This window comes from Pan troglodytes, chromosome 1 (assembly GCF_028858775.2).
Source record: "Pan troglodytes isolate AG18354 chromosome 1, NHGRI_mPanTro3-v2.0_pri, whole genome shotgun sequence".
Taxonomy (NCBI): domain Eukaryota; kingdom Metazoa; phylum Chordata; class Mammalia; order Primates; family Hominidae; genus Pan; species Pan troglodytes.
The window spans coordinates 89,592,500-89,619,951 of record NC_072398.2 but is presented as its reverse complement, the minus strand read 5'-3'; the positions used below and the strand labels follow the sequence as shown (position 1 = coordinate 89,619,951).

Here is a 27,452-nt window from a genome sequence, read left to right as displayed (position 1 = left end):
CAAATGGCATTGGCTTCCAAGCAAATGGTCTGTATTTAATTCAGGAGTCAATGGATGCATAATCCCAACTTTATCACTAACCTATACTGTGCAACAAGCCAGATAAGGCTTCACAACCTGGGATTCCATTTAGAGAAAAAAAGTAGAGAATGGAAACTCCCCAGGGATGAGAATAGGAAGGATACTTTGAACAATGATAGAGAAAGTGTATTCTTGGTGGCAGTGATTGTGTCATTGAAAAGGCTGATTAGGTCTGGGGTGAGCTAACAGAAGAGAGAGTGAACAAGAGGCTAAACAGTAGGATGAGAAACAAGACACCATATAATTCAGGGATGAGAGAGAAAGAAATAATGTGGCTAGAAAGAAGAACTTCAGTTTGATATCTCAGAGGCAGAGAAGGTTTGAGTGGTGGTTAATAAACTGTACAGAGAGAGAATGAAGGAGACATAGAAAGAATGAAGGTGGAGATCTCTGGGGCTGTGAGAGAGTCAGAGACCACTGAATCCCCAGCACCTAGTGTAGTAACTGAGAGCTAGTGAATAAATGTATTAGTGGGGTCATCACCAAAGATGGATTAGATATACACTCAATGACCAAGGACTCAAAGAAGAGGAGAGAAAAACTTGGGGAGATGCTGACATCTCTGCAGGTAGCATGAAGTAACCAGAAAACAAGTCGTAATGAGAAATGGAAAGATCTAGGATAAGGAAGCACCATGGTATGCAAACGAAAAAAAAAGCACTGAGTAGAAGTAGCAGAAAAATACTAAGCTTCATGGGGACAGAAAGTTTATTCTCCAAGTCCCTCTTTCCCCTTAGCTTTGCCTGGATGTATTACTCGATGTTGAATTAGTCAAAGTTGAAGGCACTTTTTAGGGTCTTCAGCAGAAAGCAGAATCCTAGAATATCCTACAAATACAAGACAACTTGAGAACTATAAAAGAAAGAAAAGGCCTTGTTCCCATAGCCCACAAGAGGGCTGAGCTCGGCGATACACTCCGCGTGGCTCAGGAGCTTCTGGCAGAGCACAGAGCCATCAGAGAGGGGGCCCAGAGAGCAGAGAGAGGCTCTGCTGACATGGCCAGCCCAGCGCCTCATCCCATCCATAACCCTGCTGCCCTGCAATGACTCTCTTCCCAGCAATAAAATCTGGGTCACAGGAGTTGGAGCTCTAGCCATCACTTGTCTCTAATAAATAACTCCCATTGATTTTCCAGCTCAGGGCTCACCACTCCTTCACCGTAAGCGCCAGGGGGCAGACCTGGAAAATCACTCACATATTATTGGTGCTCTTCCTCCCCCATCCTCACCCAAGGTGCATATAAACCCTGAATAACCTGAAGTCTAAGGGCATGAATATCAGACGCTAGGGGGACAGCCACTGTGTTGTCTGCTACCCTCATCCTGGTCACTGCTTCTGCTACAACAGCCCTAGGCCAGGAATATGAACAAGCTGCTGCTTTGGATCTCTGTCCTCACAAGCCTCCTGGAAGCCTTTGCTCACACAGGTAAGGAGGTGAAGGAATGGTCAAGAATCATAAAGTGAGAAAATAGGTTGAAGCTGAGATATCTTTTCCCTGCATTTATACTGAAGGTCATTATCTTTCTTTCTTTATCCCGCAGACCTCAGTGGGAAGGTGTTTGTATTTCCTAGAGAATCTGTTACTGATCATGTAAACTTGATCACACCGCTGGAGAAGCCTCTACAGAACTTTACCTTGTGTTTTCGAGCCTATAGTGATCTCTCTCGTGCCTACAGCCTCTTCTCCTACAATACCCAAGGCAGGGATAATGAGCTACTAGTTTATAAAGAAAGAGTTGGAGAGTATAGTCTATACATTGGAAGACACAAAGCTACATCCAAAGTTATGGAAAAGTTCCCGGCTCCAGTGCACATCTGTGTGAGCTGGGAGTCCTCATCAGGTATTGCTGAATTTTGGATCAATGGGACACCTTTGGTGAAAAAGGGTCTGCGACAGGGTTACTTTGTGGAAGCTCAGCCCAAGATTGTCCTGGGGCAGGAACAGGATTCCTATGGGGGCAAGTTTGATAGGAGCCAGTCCTTTGTGGGAGAGATTGGGGATTTGTACATGTGGGACTCTGTGCTGCCCCCAGAAAATATCCTGTCTGCCTATCAGGGTACCCCTCTCCCTGCCAATATCCTGGACTGGCGGGCTCTGAACTATGAAATCAGAGGATATGTCATCATCAAACCCTTGGTGTGGGTCTGAGGTCTTGACTCAACGAGAGCACTTGAAAATGAAATGACTGTCTAAGAGATCTGGTCAAAGCAACTGGATACTAGATCTTACATCTGCAGCTCTTTCTTCTTTGAATTTCCTATCTGTATGTCTGCCTAATTAAAAAAATATATATTGTATTATGCTACCTGCATTTGTTTAGTGCTTGTCATAGTCCCATATCTTTATCTTATGTCTACTACTTATCTATCTACTAATTGGTGTTTCATTGGTAATTGGTGTTTCATTATCCTGAAAACTCCAATTGCCAAGTACGGGGAGGAAAACCTGTAAGTAACTAGAAAGATATATCGCAAAGCCAGAGCACTCAATGAGCACAACAGTGGCAATACTTAAAAGCTACTAACAATCATTTTAATGATGATTCAAAATATGTGTGGAATTGCAATCACAATTCTCCTATTTGTTTTTCCAGCTACAAATCGATCAAAAAGGGGTCTGAGGTTGCATCAGGGAGACAACTATAATGATATAAGTAAGCAATAGTTGAGAACCTGACAGCAAGTAATAAGACAGGAAGAATAAAACTAGAAGAAGTCAGAATGAAAACCAAAAAAGTATGAGACTGGGATCATTTTGTATGAAGACAAACATAACTTTATGTCTCAAAAACCTCAGTAGGACTGTACAATGCTTGATTTTCATAATGTTCTCTTGATGTCATCAAAAAATATTATACTCTGAATATTGCTCACATGAATATGCTGTCTAAAATTCTTCCATGGATTCACACTTCTTACAGGACATGATTTAAACCTCTAAATATGACATTGCCCTCTATAACCTGGTCCCAGTTACTCTCTCTGAAATGTACACAGAGAGTATACACAGAATACTCTCTGAAATGGACTTTCCATGTACATTTCAGATACATCTCTTAGCAGAGCAAGCGACATCCTAACTATCACACTGCAAAATAATTGTCAGATGCTATTACTAGTAGTTATTTTTATGGTTATGAAAAGCATGGAACACAGTGCCTGGCCCATCGTCAACAGATATGAGTTGCATTCCCAGAGAAGCAAGGATCCCAGAGGGAGTTTGAGCTACATATATGGGAAATAAGACAGGCTTTTCTCATTGATAATAAGTAGAGCATGTAGTCAGTGGAATCAGAAAGATAGCATCCAGAAGCTTCAGGATGGTAACCAATGTCATGATTTCAAACTCATGAGGCCATTTGGCCAGAATGAACAGAGGCAGTCACCAGATATGAAGAAGTAGGATAGAATCTGGAAACTCCATAATGGGACAATGGGGTGGAAGCAGAGGAGAGCAGACAGAACCTGGGAAGATTTGCTGAAGTACTTAAATGGAGCAGCAGGGGCTTCATAAGAACATTTCAACCTCATTTCTGGTGAGGTGGTATGATGGTTTGGATATGGTTTGGTTGCCGCCACCACACGTCACCTTGAAATTTTATTCCCAATATGGTGTTGTTGGAAGGTGAGTCCTAGTGAAAGGCATTTGGGCTATGGGGGTGGGTCCCTCGTGAATGTTTTGGTGCTGTTCTTACGGTAATGAGTGAGTTCTCACTCTTATGAGAGTGCATTAACTCTTGTGGGATCAGATTTGTTCTTGCCAGATGTAGCTGTTATAAAGCCAGGATGTCCCTTAGATTTTGTTCTCTTCGCACATGTTCGCTTCCCCTTTGAATTTCTCCACCATGTTTTGACACAACACAAAAGCCCTCACCAGAAGCCAGAGGCATGATCTTTAACTTCTCAGCCTGCAGAATGATGAGCCAGATAAACCTCTTTTCTTTATATATCACTGAGTCTCAGGTATTCTTTTATAGCACCACAAAATGGACTAAGACAAGTAGAACTTACTTAGAACATTGAGTTGGTTAGGTAAACAGGAATTTTAGCAATATGAGAAATTATTAATTTCTGATTGACAGCTCATGAGTTAAGGCTTGCTTTACGCTTTCTTAATATTAACCACCTTTCCATAAACTTGTACTGTGAGTACTAGAAATGTCTATCTATTCTTGCATAACAGATATTTCTATCATGTTCACTAACACAGTGTTTTGGTTTAACAACCCCTTTGCCTAGGAACCCAAAACAATTTTAGAAATGAAACCAGTGTACTTCCAAGTGATATAATCCATTCATTCAACTATTTATTGAGCAACTTCTCAAAAATACGCCAGGCAATGCCAGGTACTGAAAATATAATATTGAATAAAACAATCATGGTGCTTGCTATTTTAGAATTTACATTCTAATAAATCTGTGTTAACTACATGTGGGTTTCTCCTAACAATAATCAGGCTGTACTGTAATCCATCTCTCACATGTTTAAGCTTTCTTCTATCTCAGGTTGATATCATAGTCCACCTCTCACTTTCCCCTAAGTTAAAGGTATTATTTATTCTTGGTGATCATTTGCAACTACTTGCATAGATCTCAGGATACAGTGTTTGTGACAGGTTTCTTGTTCTTGTGAACCCTCTGCCTCTTAAAATGGCTCTTTTGAACAGAATCCAAAATGACTGCATGTAAGCTCTTTCTTCTATGTTGTCTGTATTTCAGCCAAAAGAAGCACTTATACATCTCTTGTCCCTATAAATTCTAGAAGTCTCAGATGGTCTTAATATAGACAACTCTTTCCTATTTACACAGTGATTGCAGCTTTCTCAAGTCCTTTGAGTCTCCCAATAGCAAGAGGGATATTTCAAGCTTCCGCAGTGATTCCACAGAAGCCCCCACATTAGGCTTCAGGTTGGGTAAAGAAGTAAAAAATAATAATCTTCTCAAGATACGAATAGCATAACCTAATACTCCCTCAAAGCAGCAACAACAGCAAAACAGCAGCTCTCTGCAAAGAAGTTCTTTGGAGAAGTTCCTTCCTATCTCCACATTCTGTCTTCTCTGGGCACCTTGTTCTAGCCAAAAGGTAGAAGAGTTGTAGAGATGGTTCTTAATCATTTCCTTCATGAATTCTTTATTTGAGTGAATCTGTGTATATTATTTTTATCATTAATATCTATCATTGATGGCTCATTCAAAACTGAAGACAGTCCATTTTAACGTCATTTATAATAGAGATGGTGATATGGTTTGGCTGTGTCCTGATCCAAATCTCATCTTAAATTGTAGTTCCCATACTCCCCATGTGTCGTGGGAGGGACCCAGTGGGAGGTGATTGAATCATGGGGGCGGTTACCCTCGTGCTGTTCTCATGATAGTGAGTGAGTTCTCACAAGATCTGATGGCTTTATATGGGACTTTCCCCCCTTGCTCCACGATCCTCCTTCCTGCCACCATGTGAAGAAGGACATGTTTGCTTCCATTTCTCCATAGTTGTAAGTTTCCTGAAGGCTCCCCAGCACTGTGGAACTGTGAGTCAATTAAATCTCTTTCTTTCATACATTACCCTTTCTTGGGCAGGTCTTTATAGCAGCATGAAAACAGACTAATAAAGATGGAATTTCTGGTAACGTCATCTCGGCATTTTTCTCAGATACAGTTGTTGTCACAACAAAGAAATCAGCAAAAGTCACAGAGGAAACTACTTGAATAATTCAGAATCTATAAAGAAAATGGAAGGATTTGGAGGCGCAATAACCCAGGAACATAGTTGTGTAGTGATTTAATAATTACAGAGATAATCACCCCCTTTCCCATACTTGCCACTAAGGCTGTTAGATAATAGGGGACAAGTAGTACACAAGATGTACAATAAGTTGCTAAAACCAGGAGTCATCTCTAATAAGAAAAGCAATTTTTGAGTCTCTATCTTATACAAGTAACGATCTGATTCTTATTTTTGACTACAGAAAAACAGGTAAGAGCATTTAGCCACATAGCTTCAGGACTGGTTTTAACAGAAGTCCATAAATAATTTTCCTGGATGAGAAGGCTTGCAGGTAGTTTTCTGTGAGTTTTGTGTGGGAGACTCTGGGTGGAGCTCTGAGATTAAAGCAATGAGGCCCCTTAGCTTGGGATATGCCTTAGCTAAAACTTGAGTTGAAGTGGAAATTTAAAAAAAAATTTTATCTGCACTGGATAGGATCAATGTATAGTCACATTTGGAATGCAATGTGGAGACTTTTTAGGTATTCATGAGACTTTGCATTGTTTAGAAATAATAGGTGTCCAAGACCATTCAAATGACAGAAGAAAAAATGAAACATGACCTGAATTGTCTTTAATCCTTATCTTGTCAAGACTAAATAGCTGATTATCATATAAACTAAACTCCATTTGTATTCCAGAATTTTCTATCTCGTTTTCATCTGGCTGGCTGTGGCCACTTTTCTGAGTTTAACATGGGAGATACCTCAAGAGACCACAGTCGAGTTCGGGCACTGGTAAAGGCATCTGCATCATGTCACATTCAACCACAGGATCCAGAAGCAAAGCTAATCTAATGTTATTGACATATTTCACTGAAGCCCATAATCTATGAGGGGTTCACACAGCTGTGCCTGGGGTGAGATGTCAAAGACAAATACTTCATCTAGAGCTCCAGCTGTTGCAACAGCTTCTCTCAGTATCCTTATGGGGATCCTATGAGGATTCAGTATGACAATGCATACAAAACACCTACTCAGTCCCTGTTCTGGCACAGTGCAAGTGCTCAGTGATTGTTAGCTGTAATTATGAGGAGGATGATGATCTAAAATGTAATCACCTGCCCTAACTTCTTTTTATATTCTGACAAATCAAAATGAGCACTCATGCTCCATTTTCAGTTCCTACCCCCAAAACTAATTTTTACCTAACAAAACCAATGCATGGCCTCTGCTAGCAGGAGAAATGATGTAAGCTCTTTCTATATACAAAGAGAGACACCATATCTGACTTTTACACGAATGTATTCTCACTGACAGTAACTAACCAAGGACCAAACACTAACAGGGATTCAAAAGAAGAAAAGATGGTGCCATGTGACAACATGTCTTCAACTGAGTTGAGCTACTTTTTTCCCTGAAGAAACATAAGTAGCAGGCCATGTGAGACCGAAGCTTGTTCAATATTCCTAGTGTGATCTGCTTGTAATGAGATCCCCTGGCTCATTTCTGGATTCTGACTGTGCAGACCCAAGGGAGACATGGTAAGTCTCTTGACAAATTGATGCAGGTGACTAGAGCTAGACAGAAGAACTTCTCCTCTGAGAGTCTCTTCCTAATCACAGAGTTTAAGGGGGCAGCTCTTCTAGAGCCAAAGCAAAAAGGGCCAAACGGACTCTGTGAATGTCACCCTGTGCTTTAGCCAGAGTCCAGTGAAATGTAAGTGACCCAATAATCTAATAAGGCTGAGAATCAAATAAGGCTAAACTTTTAAAGACATCAAGAGTCTGTCAATTATTTTTCCAGACAAACGATAATCAGATTTCCTAGAATTGTAATGATCTTTTGTAAATTAGTCACAATTATTCTAAAACTGAACACAGATTCCACAGACTGCAGAAGGTGGATGGACACTTTTGGGTCTGAGAAGGCTTCCATGCAAAAGAAACGTTATTATTCTCTTATTTATTCAAATAGCTCTCATAATCATCAGTTTCTTAAGTCATTGAGTACTCCTTCCCTGGCTCCTTAGATCTATTTTGTTTAAAAAAGAAAGGAAAGGGAAGGAAAATAAGGGAAAGGAAGGGAGGGGATGGAAACTCTACCAAAAAGGCAGGTCACTATTTTTTTTAAGTGTGCAATTCCTTTACACACAAAATATATTTATAGAAGTTTTGCCTACCTGCATATTTTAATTTTTTTTAACACAGATTCTGTTTCCAGCAACAAATTTTGCTTATAAAGATCAAAATATTTGGGGGCATCCATGGCTGTTGTAACAATTTCTTCCCCTTGCAAATGGCATTTCCTTTACACTTTCAAATTGTGTTTTCCCCTCCACTTTATTTTTCTTTTTCCTCTGGTAGGAATATTGACTTCATGACTAACATTTTGATGCATGAGCACATTTCAGTATTTTTACTCTCCCACAGGGTTTTTATCCTTCTGGAATGTATAAATCATTTTGAAAGCTTCTTTCTGTTCTATACTGTGCTTTTGAGATTATCCACTGGCGTGTTTCCTCTACAGAAACACCCTTAGGGTTCTGCCAGAGAAGGTCCAGATTTGGGTGGTAGAAGGGCTGCTGCTACTGTGCTCAGCTGCACTTGCTTCTGGCTGGGTGGAGACTCAAAAAAAGCAACCAGTAGAAAAAAAAGAGAGAGAAAGAGAGAGAGACAGACAGAGAGAGAGAGGTAGCCATCTGGTGCTAACATAGCCCTTAAGTTCACTGAGACACATTCTAACCACTGAGAACTCACCCTGGCAAACCTCCGCAGGTGAGACCAACCCACCCATTCCATACATTTCTTTGGCTCCATGGTACCCTCTGGGACCTCTTCTCCCTTCCCAAGCTAAACGTTGGTGCTCATTGCTCCCTGATTTTGTGTGTGTAAGGCTCTAAGAAGACTGAGGAGAACTAACAATATGATTTCCTCCTGTGTCCCAGACTTCCTTATCTCTCTCACCAGGGCCTTCCTCACTTCCAGGGACAGTAACAGCTATGTATTTGACATTTGAACCATAATTTCTAACAGTAATAATTTTAGATTGCTTCTGCACCTCAGAAAGTGACAGGTTAAAAAATGAGACAACAAGGCAATTGCCCTTAATCTCAAAGGGACTCTAAAACATCGCTGGATAGGTAGCAAAATGAAGTGAAACACATAAGAGAACTTCTTCCATGGAGAGTGATGTGGTTGGGAAGAACACTTAGAAAAATCAGGGCGAGCAATGGCACCTGCTCTAGGAGGTATGGATGGCCACTAAGTGCACTCTGTGCAGGACAAAGCCCAATCACTGTAGGGCTTGTTTGTTTGTTTGGGCTAAGCCTAGTGTTGGGAGATCCCTTGTAGCTGAGCTCCACATGCAGGAGAAATGATAGCTTCCCCTGTGGCAGGGCTTTACCTTTCCCTCACACACCACACACTTTTCCTCCAAATAAGTACTAAACAATACGGAAAGAACATTGGTTTTGAAGGGGCTAGTCTTGCTCCCACATCTTACACTGACCTTTCATTTTTGCATCTGTTGCCCCAAATTTTATTAATATCTTGTATTAAGATATTATTTTGTTGCCCATTCAATCCAATTCAAATGTATACCATAGGTAATAAACTTCTTTTCCTGGGCTTATGTACCTGACCCAATTTCCCTGCATCTAGTGGGTCCTTAGCCATCTTGTCTATAGCTTCACAATTTATTCCAAGAAAGTAAATTTATATTTACATGAAACATATTTACAACAAATTGGTGGCTGATTTGGGGTGAAAGCAGCACTTTTCAGCTCCTAAATTAAAGATACCAGAAGATTTTTCCTCCTCCTGATTTAATTCAGTTTTGTACTTTCCTCCCTTCCCTAATCCAAATATGTTTATAGTTTTCCCGGCTCAACATAGCCTTAACCATATTTTGTCACTCATTGCAATAGGCTCATCAGGAAAGGGAAAAGGCACATGAGATCTGTTTTTCTCGTCTAACATATTAACAAAATTCTTCTTTATTTTCTCCACATAATCAGGCTTTCCAGCCCAAGACTCTACTAGATTTGTGGCAATAAGGTCATTGGTAGCCTCCTTCTTAATCAATTGAATATATGTTTTCAGTTGTCATCCTCCTTGACTTCTCCAAGTTATTTATGAGTTATAATTTTATGCTTAAAATATTTTAAAATGAGCCATTATCATCACTGTCAAAATGATAAAAGTTAAAGTTCCCTATAGCACCCCCAGCACAATATAACTGTTAATTCATGATAATATCAAGTTCATATTCTTTCAGGCTTTTTTCCCCCACATATGCAAATATTTATGAACATCCACAAACACACACACACACACACATACACACATACATGCAAATATTCCTAACCATATGGCAGCATATCATAGTATTGTTCTCTAAATAGCTCATTTTGTGGTTGTTATTTAATGTATTCCACACATCTGTTCATGGTAGGACACCATAACAGTGCAGTCCAGCATAACTTTTACCAACAAAAGAAAATGTTTGATAGCTGAGCTATCCAATATGGTAGCCACTAGTCACATGTAGCTTTTTATCACTTGAAATGTGGCTAGTATGATTGACTAAGTGAATTTTTAATTCTCTTTTATTTTAGTTAATTTAAATTTATACAGCCATAACTCCATCCTATCCTTTCTAAAAAGCTGCTTGGAGTTCCACTGTCACTCTCTTTAATCTTTGCCTATCCAACTGGTATCTCAGTGGCAAATTCCTTTAATTTTAGTGACACACTCATTTCTACTCGAAACATTTGCCTCATTTTCCATGATGGACTATTTTCTAAAACACCCACAATATTTCCTAGATTCCTAGTGGCAGTTCCCTAAGTGTGCCAAAATCCCCCAGCCTGTTAGTGTTACTTGTTATTTAAGCAAAATGGTTCAAATCATCATTTGATAGATGATGGAAATCCCAGACTCACTCACCAAATTTCTAGCAAATATTGTGTGTTCTTGTAAGGGGGATGGGAGGGCAGGAGAAGGCCTTGTATTTCTTCTAGTCATTACAAGCTAGTGGTTTTTCTTCCTCAGTCTGGAGTTTACTCCTTGCACATACCTTTTTCTGCACTGTGCCATCATCCACTTCTCTTTACTTCCTAACTACCACCAACTGAAAATAATACATATAAAAGCTTTAAACAAAGTCTCTTGAGGCTCTCAAGGGAGTTTACATTACAGTATAGTTCAGCAAACAATTTTAAATGAAATAGTACACCTCTTTATTCTTAGAATTCCCTCTGCCAAAAAAGAAATCAGCTACTTTTTTTTTAATTCAAGGCCCAACTTTCTGTTGTGTTGCTGATTCTCTTCTCTCTTTTTCCAGCGACTTCCACTTCTCTCTCTAGTTTACATGTCTCCAAACCTTAAGCCTCTGTTAATACTTTCACAATAAATCAATTTTGCCAACGGTTTGCCTCCCCTAGACCATCTAGGCTGGGCCCAGAACACCTCATCTTCACTCCCACTGAAGTGTTGCTGAAGGTCAGCTCTCACTGACCTTGATTCTGCTCCCCTACACTGTCACCAGAAGCTATCCACCTATGGTTCTAATTCAGTAAGTCCAACTCTCTCACCCCCTTTTGTTGTCTCAGCTGTGTGGGCTTTCCCAGGATGGCATGGGATGGGACCACTGTGCCATGCATATTGTAAAGGAAAATGCCTCCCTCCATGCGCTACAAAACAGCACATTTATGATGGCACTTTGAAAAGATATTGGCTGTGGTGTCACATATTGACAATTCCTTGGCCAGAGGCTTAACAGTGCCAGCAGTGCCAGAAGATTAAGAAGACAGCAAAAACAGAAAAGGGAGAAGATGGAGAAGTAGCTATATAACATGAGCAAGAATGCTCCTGATTACAAAGCAGAGAAATTGACTTTTTTTCTTAGTGTTTTCTATAGTCATTGCTCTATCCCTGTTCTAGAATTCATGTCATGATAAGAATTTCTTCACGTTGACTTCCTGCATTGCTTTCAGACATTGCAATTAAAGAATGCGAAGAAAGAACCTCACAGAGGTAACAGAGTTTGTTTTCCTGGGATTCTCCAGATTCCACAAACATCAGATCACTCTCTTTGTGGTTTTTCTCATCCTGTACACATTAACTGTGGCTGGCAATGCCATCATCATGACCATCATCTGCATTGACCGTCACCTCCACACCCCCATGTACTTCTTCCTGAGCATGCTGGCTAGCTCAAAGACAGTGTACACACTGGTCATCATTCCACAGATGCTCTCCAGCTTCGTAACCCAGACCCAGCCAATCTCCCTAGCAGGTTGTACCACCCAAACGTTCTTCTTTGTTACCTTGGCCATCAACAATTGCTTCTTGCTCACAGTGATGGGCTATGACCACTATATGGCGATCTGCAATCCCTTGAGATACAGGGTCATTACAAGCAAAAGGGTGTGTGTCCAGCTGGTGTGTGGAGCCTTTAGCATTGGCCTGGCCATGGCAGCTGTCCAGGTAACATCCATATTTACCTTACCTTTTTGTCACATGGTGGTTGGTCATTTCTTCTATGACATCCTCCCTGTCATGAAACTCTCCTGTATTAATACCACTGTCAATGAGATAATCAATTTTGTTGTCAGGTTATTTGTCATCCTGGTCCCCATGGTTCTGGTCTTCATCTCCTATGTCCTCATCATCTCCACTGTCCTCAAGATTGCCTCAGCTGAGGGTTGGAAGAAGACCTTTGCCACCTGTGCCTTCCACCTCACTGTGGTCATTGTCCATTATGGCTGTGCTTCCATTGCCTACCTCATGCCCAAGTCAGAAAACTCTATAGAACAAGACCTCCTTCTCTCAGTGACCTAAACCATCATCACTCCCCTGCTGAACCCTGTTGTTTACAGCCTAAGGAACAAGGAGGTCAAGGATGCCCTATGCAGGGCCATGGGCAGAAACCTTTCTTAATGCATTATTCCTCTATATAAATATACATTTAGTCATAGAAATGTGTGTCCTTACTTACATTAAACAACCTTACGACTCTGTCCCATGCAGTCTATGCTGCAATGGGATGTGCATGTCTTGCTTTGGTATATTTACTACAAAATCTTAGTCTTTGTTTCCATATATTTCAAAGTTTTGTCCAGGCATTTTCAACTAGGGATGTGAGAAGTCAAGGAGAATGGGCATGATTTTTAGGAAAGAACATCCAAATTTCTAGGATGAAGAAAGGGACTTTTAAAAGTATATTAAATATGATTATATTGTGTTTAAAAAATAAAAAGCAATGTGTATCATTTTTGTAATGCAATCTACAGAAAATAAAACTACAAAATCATCGCAGCAAGGTAAGGATAGTCAATAATGATGGATTCCCTTGAAAGAAAGTAGTATCAGAATTGTCAGGGAAAAGTGAGATGAGCGTATTAAATTTAAAAAAAAATAGGAAAGTTGGAAAACACTGGCTTAGTCCTTGAAAATTTAGTCTTTATTATTCAATTTATGCTAAAGCCTTTGCTTTTATCCAGTGTAGTCCTCAGATGCTGGCCATGGCCACAGATCATACTTAACTCTCACCTTTCTAATCTAAATTCCCTAATTGAATTCTTTCTGGCTGCTGGTTCTCTCCATGGGATCAACTTCTCTCTAATCATTATGAAGAAAAATTGAGTTGGTCAAGAAGATCTGTGCCTTGTTAGAATGAGAACCATAAAAGCATTCCTCATTTGCACATACCATGGCACCTCCTGGTAGCATAAAGAAACAAAAGTAGAACAAAACAAACAGTCCCAGCAGTCAGGAGTAGTTCAGAAGTATAATTGTTAAATCACTCAATTCACCAAAAAAGGCTAACAAGAAAAAAAATATTTTTCCTTAGTAGACTCCTTTGAGAAAAATATCCTTTTTCCCAGGGCTTTCTGGGAACTTTTTTGGTTTCATGCCTATACATACCTTCTATGTGGTTATCTTGGGTGACGGGTGATGGTAGGGAGGGTTTAAGACTTTTGTTGAGTGCTTCCTTCTACTAAAATATTTTTTGTCAAGAATACTTCTCTGCTCATCCCCTAATGCCATTTTTCTTTTTTTCAAGACAGTCATTTTTTTCTTTTCCCTCCACTGAGAAAGAATTGATAACATCCTAAGGAGCTCATCTCAGGTAAAGAATATCTTTACAGATTTCTGAATTCTAGATTGGGGAGACCATTGTTCTTTCAAGGTCTGACCAGTTCTTTCTAATTCCTGTCTTGTGTCTTTGCAATTTCTACATCATAGAAACAAGGCTTCCTACAGAAGCTGTTGGGGGCTCAAAGGTTGGGTCCAAGAGTCTTGGACATGCTATGAGGTCTTTCTTGACAGCACTCTCAGGGTCATCCCACTACAGATCTAAACCTCTATGCCCAACAAGAGTGAGGCAGATTCCCTCCAGAATGAGAGTGTCTCTCCTGACCATATGAAAGAACCCCTCCCACTGCCATCAAGGCCACCTATACTGCCAACTCTTAATTATAACCTGCCCTTCTCAATTCCCTCTGGCTAGCAACTACTTGTACATCCTCATACCTGTCTTTTTGTGTGTAGAAGGGAAGAGATGAGACAGAGAGGGATGTTCTGAGCAGGAAAGTACAATGATGGAAGTTGGGTGGTGATCAAACCTGTTCTATCCTGCTCCAGTGGCAGTGGCCACCTCCCACTGCCCATTACTCTCCTTTCTACTTCTGCACACAGCCACTCTCCTTCATTAGTTCAGGAATCAAAGACAAAGTTTTCTCCAGTATTCTCTCTACATCTAAATGCTGCAACAGCAGACATACCACACGCCACTCGTACAATCAAAAGTTAAATGTCACAGCGGGGCCCACAAAGAGCTGGCAGAAAATATGAGTCATAAACCTTGAAGGTGAAATATCTTTGTCTCTAACTCTGTTACCCACAGTGGTTCAATCATATGTCCAGCTTTTTTAAATAAACATGTGTGCTTCTAATTTCTTCTTGATAATAAGATGTTGTCTTACATGGTGGATAGAATAGAGGTCCCAGAGTCAGATGGGTGCTGAGTTCACTTCCTCACTCAGCACCCATCAGAACGTTTTTATGAATATAATGTTTTTAATTCTGCCTCGCTTGTCATCAAAAGCATTTTTTAATCTCCTTACCCATTTGTTTTGCACAGGCTGGTATCCAGTGACAAACCCTACTTCACATTGTTTTCTGCAGTATCATTTACCTCACTCCCACCCAGCAGTTAGTTGTTCTCTCTTAAGTGTTCCTAAAGTTATTTTTGGGAAATTACATGAGTTTAACATTTTTTTCATTGTGCTTTTCTTGCTTGTTTCTATCACTGGATCACAGGCATATTGGGATCAGGAACTGCTTTCCTCATTATGATACCCCTGCATGGAACAGCACCTGGAGAGTAGGTGTTCAATAAATCCTCACTTAGAGGTTGAGTACCTACTATGTACAAGCACCATGCTTGGACTTCTCGGCGTGTCTTGCTGAACTAGACACATCTGCTGTCTTTGTTTGTTCAAGCTGCTTTAACAAAAGACCAAAGAGTGGGTAATTTATAAAGAACAGAAATTTCGAGCTTACAGTCCTGGGGTCTGGGAGGTTAATGACCAAGGCACTAACAGGTTCAGTGTTTGGTGAGGGCCTAGTCTCTACTTCCAAGATGGCACCTTGTTGCTGCATTTTCCAGAGGGGATGAACACTGCTTCTCATATGGGGAGATGGAAGGGCAAAAATGGACCTATCTAGTTACTCCCAGCCCTTTTATAAGGTCACTAACCCATTTATAAAGTTATATGGTTTGGAAGTCCCACCCAAATCTCATATTGAAATGTAATCCCCAGTGTTGGGGGTGGGGCCTGGTGGGTGGTGACTGGATTATGGGGATGGGTTTCTCATGAATGGTTTAGTACCATCCTCTTGGTACTGTCCTTGAGATAGTGAGTTCTCACGAGATCTGGTCCTTTAAAAGCGTATGGCACCTCCCGCCTCACTGTCTTGCTCCTGCTCCCACCATGTGAGACGCCTGCTCCCCCGTGAACTCCCACCATGACTGTAAGCTTCCTGAGGCCTACCCAGAAATAGATGCCCGTGTTATGCTTCCTGTACAGTGTGCAGAACCATGAGCTAATTAAACATCTTTTCTTTATAAATTACTCAGTCTCCAGTGTTTCTTTATAGCAATGCAAGAACAGACTAATACATAAGGGCTCTGCCTTCATGACTTAATCACCTCCTAAATGTCCCACTTCTTAATGATATCACGTTGGGGTTTAAGTTTCAACATGAATTTTTGAGGGGACACAAACATTCAAACCAAAGCACCTGCTATCCTTTTTCTGTGTCCTTTGCAGGGGGCCCTCCCCTAAATACAAACATAGAGTCATAAGCTCGTCCACTGTGGCAGAGTCACTTGGGTCTGCCTGTTCTTCCTCTTTCCCTGGCCTTTCTATGAGCCAATTGTCAGTTGCTTTAAGACCTCTCTCAGCCCCAATGTTAACTTAGTTATTTGCATTGATTAATCGCTTAGCAACACAGAAGCAGAAACAGTCAAGATTTTCACAAAAGGGCGTAGAGTTACCAAGAAAATCATTCTTACTCATACGAGGATGTAACCTTTGAAATGTATTTAAAGAGAAACAAGTTTCTAAACAGAGAGTGATGTGCCATATACAATTAAGAATCAGGACATCTTCTAATTATACTTTTGGCACATGACAAACAAATTTATTATGAGGCTAGAAAATCATCCCACAGTTTTACATTTTGAATTATAATGGAACAAAAGCTTAGCTTCCTTTGTTGCTGGAGACCAAATCCTCAAGTTTCTGACCTCCTAATTTCCCAACTCCTATTTATTCTGCAATGAAGACAGTGACTAGATGAGATAACAGACACGAAAATACCAACCACCTGCAATAAAAAGCCTTACTGAGGGAAGCAACTAGCTCTGGGAAATGACAGAGGAGAGAAGGAAACAAGGAGATGACTCTGAGGGTAGATACCAGATGAATATCACTTTTCAGAAACTCATTTCTGAAGGAAACAGGAATTCCAAAGCAGTAAAGCAATGTGACATAAAGCAGAAGACAATTACCACTTATTAAGGGTTTACTGCAGAGCAGATATCATGTGAAATGGTAGTTGTGTACGTTATTTCACTTACAACTTCAATTTTATAGTACTTGGCACTTCACAAGAGTCTTCAAATATAATGTCCTATTTGATCCTTATAGTAACCTTATGAAATATGTATTTTTATTGTTTTATTGTTTCATTGTTATAAAATGTTCATTGTTTCTACCATTAACTTTTTAGGTTCATGGTGGAAACATTACCTGACTTGCTTCAAGTCACACAATTGCTAACTGACAGAACTAGAACTGATACCAACATTCACCAACCAATTTCAAAAGGTATGTGTTTTCCACTACGTCACCACCATCTCTCATCTTTAATCTTTTTGAAAGATAGAATATGCTTCCCAAAGATGGCCGAATAGGAACAGCCCCGGTCTACAGCTCCCAGTGTGAGTGATGCAGAAGATGGGTGATTTCTGCATTTCCATCTGAGGTACTGGGTTCATCTCACTAGGGAGTGCCAGACAGTGGGCGCAGGACAGTGGGTGCAGTGCACCATGCATGAACTGAAGCAGGGTGAGGCATTGCCTCACTCGGGGAGTGCAAGGGGTCAGGGAGTTCCCTTTTCTACTCAAAGAAAGGGGTGACAGACACCTCAAAAATCGGGTCACTCCCACCCTAATATTGCGCTTTTCAGATGGGCTTAAAAAATGGTGCACCAGGAGATTATATCCCACACATAGCTTGGAGGGTCCTACACCCATAGAGTCTCACTGATTGCTAGCATAGCAGTCTGAGATCAAACTGCAAGGTGGCAGCGAGACTGAGGGAGGGGCGCCCACCATTGCCCAGGCTTGCCTAGGTAAACAAAGCAGCCAGGAAGCTCGAACTGGGTGGAGCCCACCACAGCACAAAGAGGCCTGCCTGCCTCTATGGGCTCCACCTCTGGGGGCAGGGCACAGACAAACAAAAAGATAGCAGTAACCTCTGCAGACTTCAATCTCCCTGTCTGACAGCTTTGAAGAGATCAGTGGTTCTCCCAGCACGCAGCTGGAGATCGGAGAACAGGCAGACTGCCCCCTTAAGTGGGTCCCTGACCCTTAACCCCGAGCAGCTTAACTGGGAGGCACCCCCCAGTAGGGGCAGACTTACACTTCACACAGCCGGGTACTCCTCTGAGACAAAAGTTCCAGAGGAACGATCAGACAGCAGCATTCGTGGTTCATGAAAATTGACTGTTCTGCAGCCACCGCTGCTGATACCCAGGCAAACAGGGTCTGGGGTGGACCTATAGCAAACTCCAACAGACCTGCAGCTGAGGGTCCTGTCTGTTAGAAGGAAAACTAACAAACAGAAAGGACATCCACACCAAAAACCCATCTGTACATCACCATCATCAAAGACCAAAAATAGAAAAAACCACAAAGATGGGGAAAAAACAGAGCAGAAAAACTGGAAACTCAAAAAGCAGAGTGCCTCTCCTCCAAAGGAACGCAGTTCCTCACCAGCAACGGAACAAAGCTGGATGGAGAATGACTTTGACGAGTTGAGAGAAGAAGGCTTCAGACAATCAGACAACTCTGAGCTACAGGAGGAAATTCAAACCAAAGGCAAAGAAGTTGAAAACTTTGAAAAAAATTTCGATGAATGTATAACTAGAATAACCAATACAGAGAAGTGCTTAAAGGAGCTGATGGAGCTGAAAGCCAACGCTTGAGAACCACATGAAGAATGCAGAAGCCTCAGGAGCCGATGCGATCAACTGGAAGAAAGGGTATCAGCAATGGAAGATGAAATGAATGAAATGAAGCAAGAAGGGAAGTTTAGAGAAAAAAGAATTAAAAGAAACAAACAAAGCCTCCAAGAAATATGGGACTATGTGAAAAGACCAAATCTATGTCTGATTGGTGTACCTGAAAGTGACGGGGAGAATGGAACCAAGTTGGAAAACACTCTGCAGGATATTATCCAGGAGAACTTCCCCAATCTAACAAGGTAGGCCAACATTCAGATTCAGGAAATACAGAGAACGCCACAAAGATACTCCTCGAGAAGAGCAACTCCAAGACACATAATTGTCAGATTCACCAAAGTTGAAATGAAGGAAAAAATGTTAATGGCAGCCAGAGAGAAAGGATGAGTTACCCACAAAGGGAAGCCCATCAGACTAACAGCGGATCTCTCGGCAGAAACTCTACAAGCCAGAAGAGAGTGGGGGTCAATATTCAACATTCTTAAAGAAAAGAATTTTCAACCCAGAATTTCATATCCAGCCAAACTAAGCTTCATAAGTGAAGAAGAAATAGAATACTTTGCAGACAAGCAAATGCTGAGAAATTTTGTCACCACCAGGCCTGCCCTAAAAGAGCTCCCGAAGGAAGCACTAAACATGGAAAGGCACAACTGGTACCAGCCACTGCAAAATCATGCCAAATTGTAAAGACCATCGAGGCTAGGAAGAAACTGCATCAACTAATGAGCAAAATAACGAGCTAATATCATAATGACAGGATCAAATTCACACATAACTATATTAACTTTAAATGTAAATGGACTAAGTGCTCCAAGTAAAAGACGCAGACTGGCAAATTGGATGGAGTCAAGACCCATCAGTGTGCTGTATTCAGGAAACGGATCTCACGTGCAGAGACACACATAGGCTCAAAATAAAAGGATGGAGGAAGATCTACCAAGCAAATGGAAAACAAAAAAAGTCAGGGATTGAAATCCTAGTCTCTGATAAAACAGACTTTAAACTAACAAAGATCAAAAGAGACAAAGAAGGCCATTACATAATGGTAAAGGGATCAATTCAACAAGAAGAGCTAACTATCCTAAATATATATGCACCCAATACGGGAGCACCCAGATTCATAAAGCAAGTCCTGAGTGACCTACAAAGAGACTTAGACTCCCACACAATAATAATGGGGGACTTTAACACCCCACTGTCAACATTAGACAGATCAACGAGACAGAAAGTTAACAAGGATACCCAGGAATTGAACTCAACTCTACACCAAGCGGACCTAATAGACATCTACAGAACTCTCCACCCCAAATCAACAGAATATACATTTTTTTCAGCACCACACCAGACCTATTACAAAATTGACCACATAGTTGGAAGTAAAGCTCTCCTCAGCAAATGTAAAAGAACAGAAACTATAACAAACTGTCTCTCAGATCACAGTGCAAACAAACTACAACTCAGGATTAAGAATCTCCCTCGAAACCGCTCAACTACATGGAAACTGAACAACCTGCTCCTGAATGACTACTGTGTACATAACGAAATGAAGGCAGAAATAAAGATGTTCTTTGAAACCAGCGAGAACAAAGACACAACATACCAGAATCTCTGGGACACATTCAAAGCGGTGTGTAGAGGGAAATTTATAGCACTAAATGCCCACAAGAGAAAGCAGGAAAGATCGACAATTGACACCCTAACATCACAATTAGAAGAACTAGAAAAGCAAGAGCAAACACATTCGAAAGCTAGCAGAAGGCAAGAAATAACTAAAATCAGAGCAGAACTGAAGGAAATAGAGACACAAAAAACCCTTCAAAAAATTAATGAATCCAGGAGCTGGTTTTTTGAATGGATCAACAAAATTGATAGACTACTAGCAAGACTAATAAAGAAGAAAAGAGAGAAGAATCAAATAGACACAATAAAAAATGATAAAGGGGATACCACCACCGATCCCACAGAAATACAAACTACCATCAGAGAATACTGCAAACATCTCTACGAAAATAAACTAGAAAATCTAGAAGAAATGGATAAATTCCTCGACATATACACCCTCCCAAGACTGAACCAAGAAGAAGTTGAATCTCTGAATAGACCAATAGCAGGCTCTGAAATTGTGGCAATAATCAATATCTTACCAACCAAAAAGAGTCCAGGACCAGATGGATTCACAGCCAAATTCTACCAGAGGTACAAGGAGGAACTGGTACCATTCCTTCTGAAAATATTCCAATCAATAGAAAAAGAGAGAATCCTCCCTAACTCATTTTATGAGGCCAGCATCATCCTGATACCAAAACCGGGCAGAGACACAACCAAAAAAGAGAATTTTAGACCAATATCCTTGATGAACATTGATGCAAAAATCCTCAATAAAATACTGGCAAACTGAATCCAGCAGCACATCAAAAACCTTATCCACCATGATCAAGTGGGCTTCATCCCTGCAAGGGATGGTTCAATACACGCAAATCAATAAATGTAATCCAGCATATAAACAGAACCAAAGACAAAAACCACATGATTGTCTCAATAGATGCAGAAAAGGCGTTTGACAAATTTCAACAACGCTTCATGCTAAAAACTCTCAATAAGTTAGGTATTGATGGGATGTATCTCAAAATAATAAGAGCTATCTATGACAAACACACAGCCAATATCATACTGAATGGGCAAAAACTGGAAGCATTCCCTTTGAAAACTGGCACAAGACAGGGATGCCCTCTCTCACCACTCCTATTCAACATAGTGTTGGAAGTTCTGGCCAGGGCAATTAGGCAGGAGAAGGAAATAAAGGGTATTCAATTAGGAAAAGAGGAAGTCAAATTGTCCCTGTTTGCAGACGACATGATTGTATATCTAGAAAACCCCATTGTCTCAGCCCAAAATCCCCTTAAGCTGATAAGCAACTTCAGCAAAGTCTCAGGATACAAAATCAATGTACAAAAATCACAAGCATTCTTATACACCAACAACAGACAAACAGAGAGCCAAATCATGAGTGAACTCCCATTCACAATTGCTTCAAACAGAATAAAATACTTAGGAATCCAGCTTACAAGGGATGTGAAGGACCTCTTCAAGGAGAACTACAAACCACTGCTCAAGGAAATAAAAGAGGATACAAACAAATGGAAGAACATTCCATGCTCATGGGTAGGAAGAATTAATATCGTAAAAATGGCCATACTGCCCAAAGTAATTTATGTATTCAATGCCATCCCCATCAAGCTACGAATGATTTTCTTCACAGAATTGGAAAAAACTACTTTAAAGTTCATATGGAACCAAAAAAGAGCCCGCATCGCCAAGTCAATCATAAGCCAAAAGAACAAAGCTGGAGGCATCACGCTACCTGACTTCAAACTATACTACAAGGCCACAGTAACCAAAACAGCATGGTACTGGTACCAAAACAGAGATACAGATCAATGGAACAGAACAGAGCCCTCAGAAATAACTCCACTTATCTACAACTATCTGATCTTTGACAAACCTGAGAAAAACAAGCAATGGGGAAAGGATTCCCTATTTAATAAATGGTGCTGGGAAGACTGGCTAGCCATATGTGGAAAGCTGAAACTGGATCCCTTCCTTATACCTTATACAAAAATTAATTCAAGATGGATTAAAGACTTAGATGTTAGACCTAAAACCATAAAAACCCTAGAAGAAAACCCAGGCATTACCATTCAGGACACAGGCATGGGCAAGGACTTCATGTCTAAAACACTAAAAGCAATGGCAACAAAAGACAAAATTGACAAATGGGATCTAATTAAACTAAAGAGCTTCTGCACAGCAAAAGAAACTACCATCAGAGTGAACAGGCAACCTACAAAATGGGAGAAAATTTTTGCAACCTACTCATCTGACAAAGGGCTAATATCCAGAATCTACAATGAACTCAAACAAATTTACAAGAAAAAAACAAACAACCCCATCAAAAAGTGGGCGAAGGACATGAACAGACAATTCTCAGAAGAAGACATTTATGCAGCCAAAAACCACATGAAAAAATGCTCACCATCACTGACCATCAGAGAAATGCAATTAAAACCACAATGAGATACCATCTCACACCAGTTAGAATGGTGATCATTAAAAAGTCAGGAAACAACAGGTGCTGGAGAGGATGTGGAGAAATAGGAACACTTTTACACTGTTGGTGGGACTGTAAACTAGTTCAACCATTGTGGAAGTCAGTGTGGCGATTCCTCAGGGATCTAGAACTAGAAATACCATTTGACCCAGCCATCCCATTACTGGGTATATACCCAAAGGACTATAAATCATGCTGCTATAAAGACACATGCACACGTATGTTTATTGGGGCACTACTCACAATAGCAAAGACTTGGAACCAACCTAAATGTCCAAGAATGATAGACTGGATTAAGAAAATGTGGCACATATACACCATGGAATACTATGCAGCCATAAAAAATGATGAGTTCATGTCCTTTGTAGGGACATGGATGAAATTGGAAATCATCATTCTCAGTAAACTATCACAAGGACAAAAAACCAAACACCGCATGTTTTCACTCATAGGTGGGAACTGAACAATGAGAACACACGGACACAGGAAGGGGAACATCCCACTCTGGGGAATGTTATGGAGTGGGGGGAGGGTGGAGGGATAGCATTAGGAGATATACCTAATGCTAAATGACGAGTTAATGGGTGCAGCACACCAGCATGGCACAAGTATACATATGTAACTAATCTGCACATTGTGCACATGTACCCTAAAACTTAAAGTATAATAATAATAAAATAAAATAAAATAAAAAAGAATATGCTTCCCAACTTTTAGTCACTCTGGTCTCATCATGGACATCATTTCCACCAAAAAGTCTTCCCTAAATAATTTATTAGATGTTCCTTTCATAAGCACCCATACCATTCTAAGATTGTCTCCTCCCTGGCCATGTATCAAAATTGCTCATTTCCTAGTCTTCCTCCCTCACCACACAGTCAACCCCTCAACAGAACTGCTTTCTGTATCCTCAATGCTAGGACAGTTCTTGGCATAAGATACACCTCCATAAGTTACTTAAGTACAAAATTGAAATGTACACATCTGTAGCTTCTTCTTGATGGTTGAGTATACCGACAATGACCATCCATTGTTCTCCAGTGCTGTGAGGCATCCAGGTTCTCAGGATGATGGGGTTTTCCCTTGCTTTGAAGAGCTCATGGTATCCTTTCTTATCTGCTATTTCCAAATTGTGAGAGAGGAGAAAAAGCAGATGAACAGTATATACAATTGCCTGTAAAGTAGCACCCTTGGGTATAGCACTGCCTAGAGATGAAGGATTTCCAATCAGATTTTCTAATTTTGCCTCTGCCACTCACTAGATGTTCTAACCTCTTTATGCATCTATTTCCAGATTTTTTAATGGGGTAGTGATAGCACCTAAAAAGGTAGGTATCATTATTCCCATTCTTATACATGGAGTTTGGCAGAGTTAAGTAAACTGCCAGGTAGTTTGAAGTAGCAAAACTGTCTGCCTGATGTCAAATTCTGTACTCCACTCTCCCACTATTTGACAGGACTCATCAAAAACAGATAGATAATAAATCTCCACATGAATATTTGGGTCTATACAAAAATCTACATACTATCATAAACCCATTTATCAAAGTTATATTGCATGCAGGCACCGTGCTAGACACTGGGGCTAGAGTAATGCTTAAGCTATCACAAGCTATGCCTTCATGTGCTAATAAAGAAAAAGGGGAGGCCAAAAATTAAGCAACTAGTTATGATAAAGTGTGATAAATCCTATGATAGAAGAAATATGAAATGCTATGGGAACACACATTGGTGGGTTCTAACCAAATAAAGGGGTCAAGGAAGAGCTACCAGAGGAAGTAAGAGTTTAAGCTTAAAATCTGAAGATTCAGTAGGTATCTTCAGCTGGATGAAATCTTGGCAGAAGGGTCTGGGAAAGAAAGATCAAAAGTATATTCCAGTCAGAAGAATTAGCAATGCAAAGGCATGTAAACAAATTAATTACAAAAAGTTTAATAGAGCTGGGGTATAACATTCATGGGGTATTGATAGAACAGCAAAGAAGAAAGACAGTAGTAGTCACATGATAAAGAACTTCAAACCCATACTACAGAGAGTGTACCCTAAAGATAATGAAGAACATTTATGTGACTTTAAGTAAAGCAATGGTAGGATTTAATGTGTAGTTCAGAAATCTCACCCTGCTCACAGAGGGGAGAAATGGATTATAAAGGGGCAAGACTGGCTGGAAGACTGATTGGGAATCTACAGTAGGAATACAAAGATAGGTGTTGGTAGGCTGGGCCAGGTGGAAGCTGTGCTGATGAAGAGAAATTGACAGATTTAAGAAATCTGTGGGCGGCAAGATGACATTTCCTGGTGATGGATTCAGTGTGAGAGGTAATGGAGCCAAAGATGATCCTGATTATTTCTGGCTTAGGCAATGGGGTGAACGGCAGTGTCCTCAACTAATACAAGGAACACTGGAAGAGAAGCAAGTCAGAGTGTAAAAAAAAGACAATGAATTTAATTTTTGGACTTTTGAGGTTAAGATATCTGTGAGGAATTCAAGTGGAGATATCCAGGAAGCAGCTAGATACATGGACCTAGAATTCAGGAGAGTGGTCTGAGCTAGAGACGTAGCTGTAGGAATCAGAAGAATACAGATGGTCACTTTTGAAATGAGAATGAATGGGTTCACCCAGGGAGGATGTGGAGAAGGAGAGAAGTCCACCTAGGGTTAATGCTGAGGAGTGGCTGATGAGATGGAATACTGCACAGGAATGTGAGGGTAGCCCTGACAATGAAAAAAACTGTCAGGAAAGCAAGGTGTGGGGAGGAGGAGAATTCTCTGCAACAGGTTCCAAGGTCTTCAATGACTGATAATCTCTAATGTCCATTGGAATATAGGAGTGGGGGCAGGGGACAATTAAGACTCTCAGATTTACCTTGAGTTGGATCTGGGATCCAGCAACTATTGTGCAGAAGACAAAAATAGTCCACTCTTCTTCCAACCCTCTTCCTCCATCTTTTTCATACCATGGGGCCACACAGAAGTCAGGTCAATGTAGCTAGAGGTCTCTGTCCATCAGACATGTACTGTCCAAGTGCATAAGTGGGAGTCCAGCCTCGTCTCACACCACCACCACCACAACCACCACCACTATCTTCACGGTGCTTGTTCCCTCCAAAGTGGAAGACACAAATGAAAGGGAACAGAAGAACAGCAGGATGCTCTAGGTAAGCTGCCAGGCAGAAAGCCTCATGTCAACATTCATGGGGCGGGAGCAGATGGCAGACCCTATTCATCCCATTATGCTGTGGCCAGGAAATTAAAATACTATCCTCACAGTCCTGTCACAGTATCTTGGATGTTTCAGCACAGAAATTTAAACATGAATTTTTCTAAACTCCTATTCCCATCCCTGTGAATAGGCTGGAATGTGGTTAAGAGGGTATGAAAAAGCAGTGATTTCTTAATCCTTAAGATGACAAAGGAAGCTTGGAGGCTGCCCAGGACCAGAGGCCCCTCCCATCCTGGGCCCAGTTGCCTTTGGAGGTGTCTTGCCAGAAGGAGGCCAGACCTTCAAGGAACACGTGTGACAGAATGCTCAGTTGGGTTCTTCTTGTTATCTTAGAATTAAAGCCCTATCTGAAAAGAAGACACACTTTAAAGATGGTCACTAACATTTAGGGCCTGACACCACCTTCAGACTTTGTTAAAGGACACCAGAGCCAGCCTTATTACTACTCTCAATCAAAACCACAGCCTTGTTTTCTGTATTAGTCCATTTTCACACTGCTGATAAAGACATACCTGAGACCGAGTAATTTATAAAGAAAAAGAGATTTAATGGACTCACAGTTCCACGTGGCTGGGGAGGCCTCACAATCATGGTGGAAGGCAAAAGGCACATCGTACACATGGCAGCAGGTAAGAGAGAATGAGAGCCAAGCAAAAGGGGAAATCCCTTATAAAACCATCAGATCTCGTGAGACTTATTCACTACCATGAGAACAGTATGAGGGAAACTGCCCCTTTGATTCAATTACCTCCCACCAGTCCCTCCCACAATACATGGGAATTATGGGAGCTATAATTCAAGGTGAGATTTGGGTGGTGACACTGCCAAACCATATCATCTTCCTTCTAGTCCCTCCCCCCAGTGAAATAAGAGGTGAAATTAGAGGATGCTGGAAGCAGCCTTGGAGTACAATTTTGTGGTCATAGGAGATTTCCACCCACCCCATCCTTTCATTTCCCTAAAAAGAAACATCATTTACAAAAAGGGGGCAATGCTGCAAAAAGCTTACTGGCATCTCACTTCCTTGTTAGATGTCTTCCTGGGCAGCAAACTCAATGATCTTATCCTGGACCCAAAAGGCAAGTAGAGAGGGAGTCAGGGAAAGACATCCGGGTGTACTTTAGGGCCTGAAATTCCACGTGATGTCTTGATGTCTTTGAGCCTCACAAGCTTCAAAGGCTCAACCCTGAGTCCCCTGGCTCTTGCCAGATACATCTCCCACCCAGCAGGAAAGGTTCTCCATCCAGCTTGTTCGTCTATTAGCTGGGCTGGCTGCACCCCTCCACAGCCCTCAACTTAAATCTTCTGCCAGGTTTAAAATTATTCAGACAGGGCAATCTATCTTCCTATGGGAACCAACAGTCACCTCACCCCCTTGCAAATACAAAGCCTTCCTCCCATAGCCCCTTCTGGTTCACTCTGTTCCTGGGTACAATTCCATGTGGTCCTGCAGGACATGTGATGTTCTTCTTCCCCAGGTTGTGAATCTGTATGACTAATAAACTGGAAGTCTCAT

General features: G+C 40.9%; 2 protein-coding genes across 3 annotated transcripts; both read left to right on the top strand.

Moving 5' to 3' along the window:
- The first annotated feature begins 1,330 nt into the window (after positions 1 to 1,330).
- Positions 1,331 to 2,387, top strand: APCS (amyloid P component, serum). Its single transcript, XM_513916.9, has 2 exons — positions 1,331 to 1,507; positions 1,623 to 2,387. Exons 1-2 carry the CDS (start codon positions 1,444 to 1,446, stop codon positions 2,228 to 2,230), a joined length of 672 nt encoding a protein of 223 aa, XP_513916.2. The 5' UTR covers positions 1,331 to 1,443; the 3' UTR covers positions 2,231 to 2,387.
- Positions 2,388 to 2,495: 108 nt separating this feature from the next.
- On the top strand, positions 2,496 to 27,452 carry LOC104003354 (putative olfactory receptor 10J6). Of its 2 annotated transcripts, none has more exons than XM_063796219.1 (2): positions 2,496 to 7,327; positions 13,854 to 27,452. In XM_063796219.1, the coding sequence occupies exon 2, from the start codon at positions 19,647 to 19,649 to the stop codon at positions 21,000 to 21,002; it is 1,356 nt and encodes a 451-aa protein (XP_063652289.1). In that variant the 5' UTR covers positions 2,496 to 7,327; positions 13,854 to 19,646; the 3' UTR covers positions 21,003 to 27,452. The 2 variants fall into 2 exon arrangements, with proteins under 2 accessions (XP_063652289.1, XP_009433625.1); XM_009435350.5 differs by having other exon boundaries at positions 11,782 to 15,927.

What these genes read in the sequence shown, in the direction of transcription:
- APCS (XM_513916.9), top strand. Translation starts at nt 1,444, where the DNA reads ATGAACAAGCTGCTGCTTTGGATCTCTGTCCTCACAAGCCTCCTGGAA. An exon ending in GGAAGCCTTTGCTCACACAG is followed by an intron (nt 1,508 to 1,622) that starts GTAAGGAGGTGA and finishes TTTATCCCGCAG; the next exon opens with ACCTCAGTGGGAAGGTGTTT.
- LOC104003354 (XM_063796219.1), top strand. Translation starts at nt 19,647, where the DNA reads ATGGTAAAGGGATCAATTCAACAAGAAGAGCTAACTATCCTAAATATA.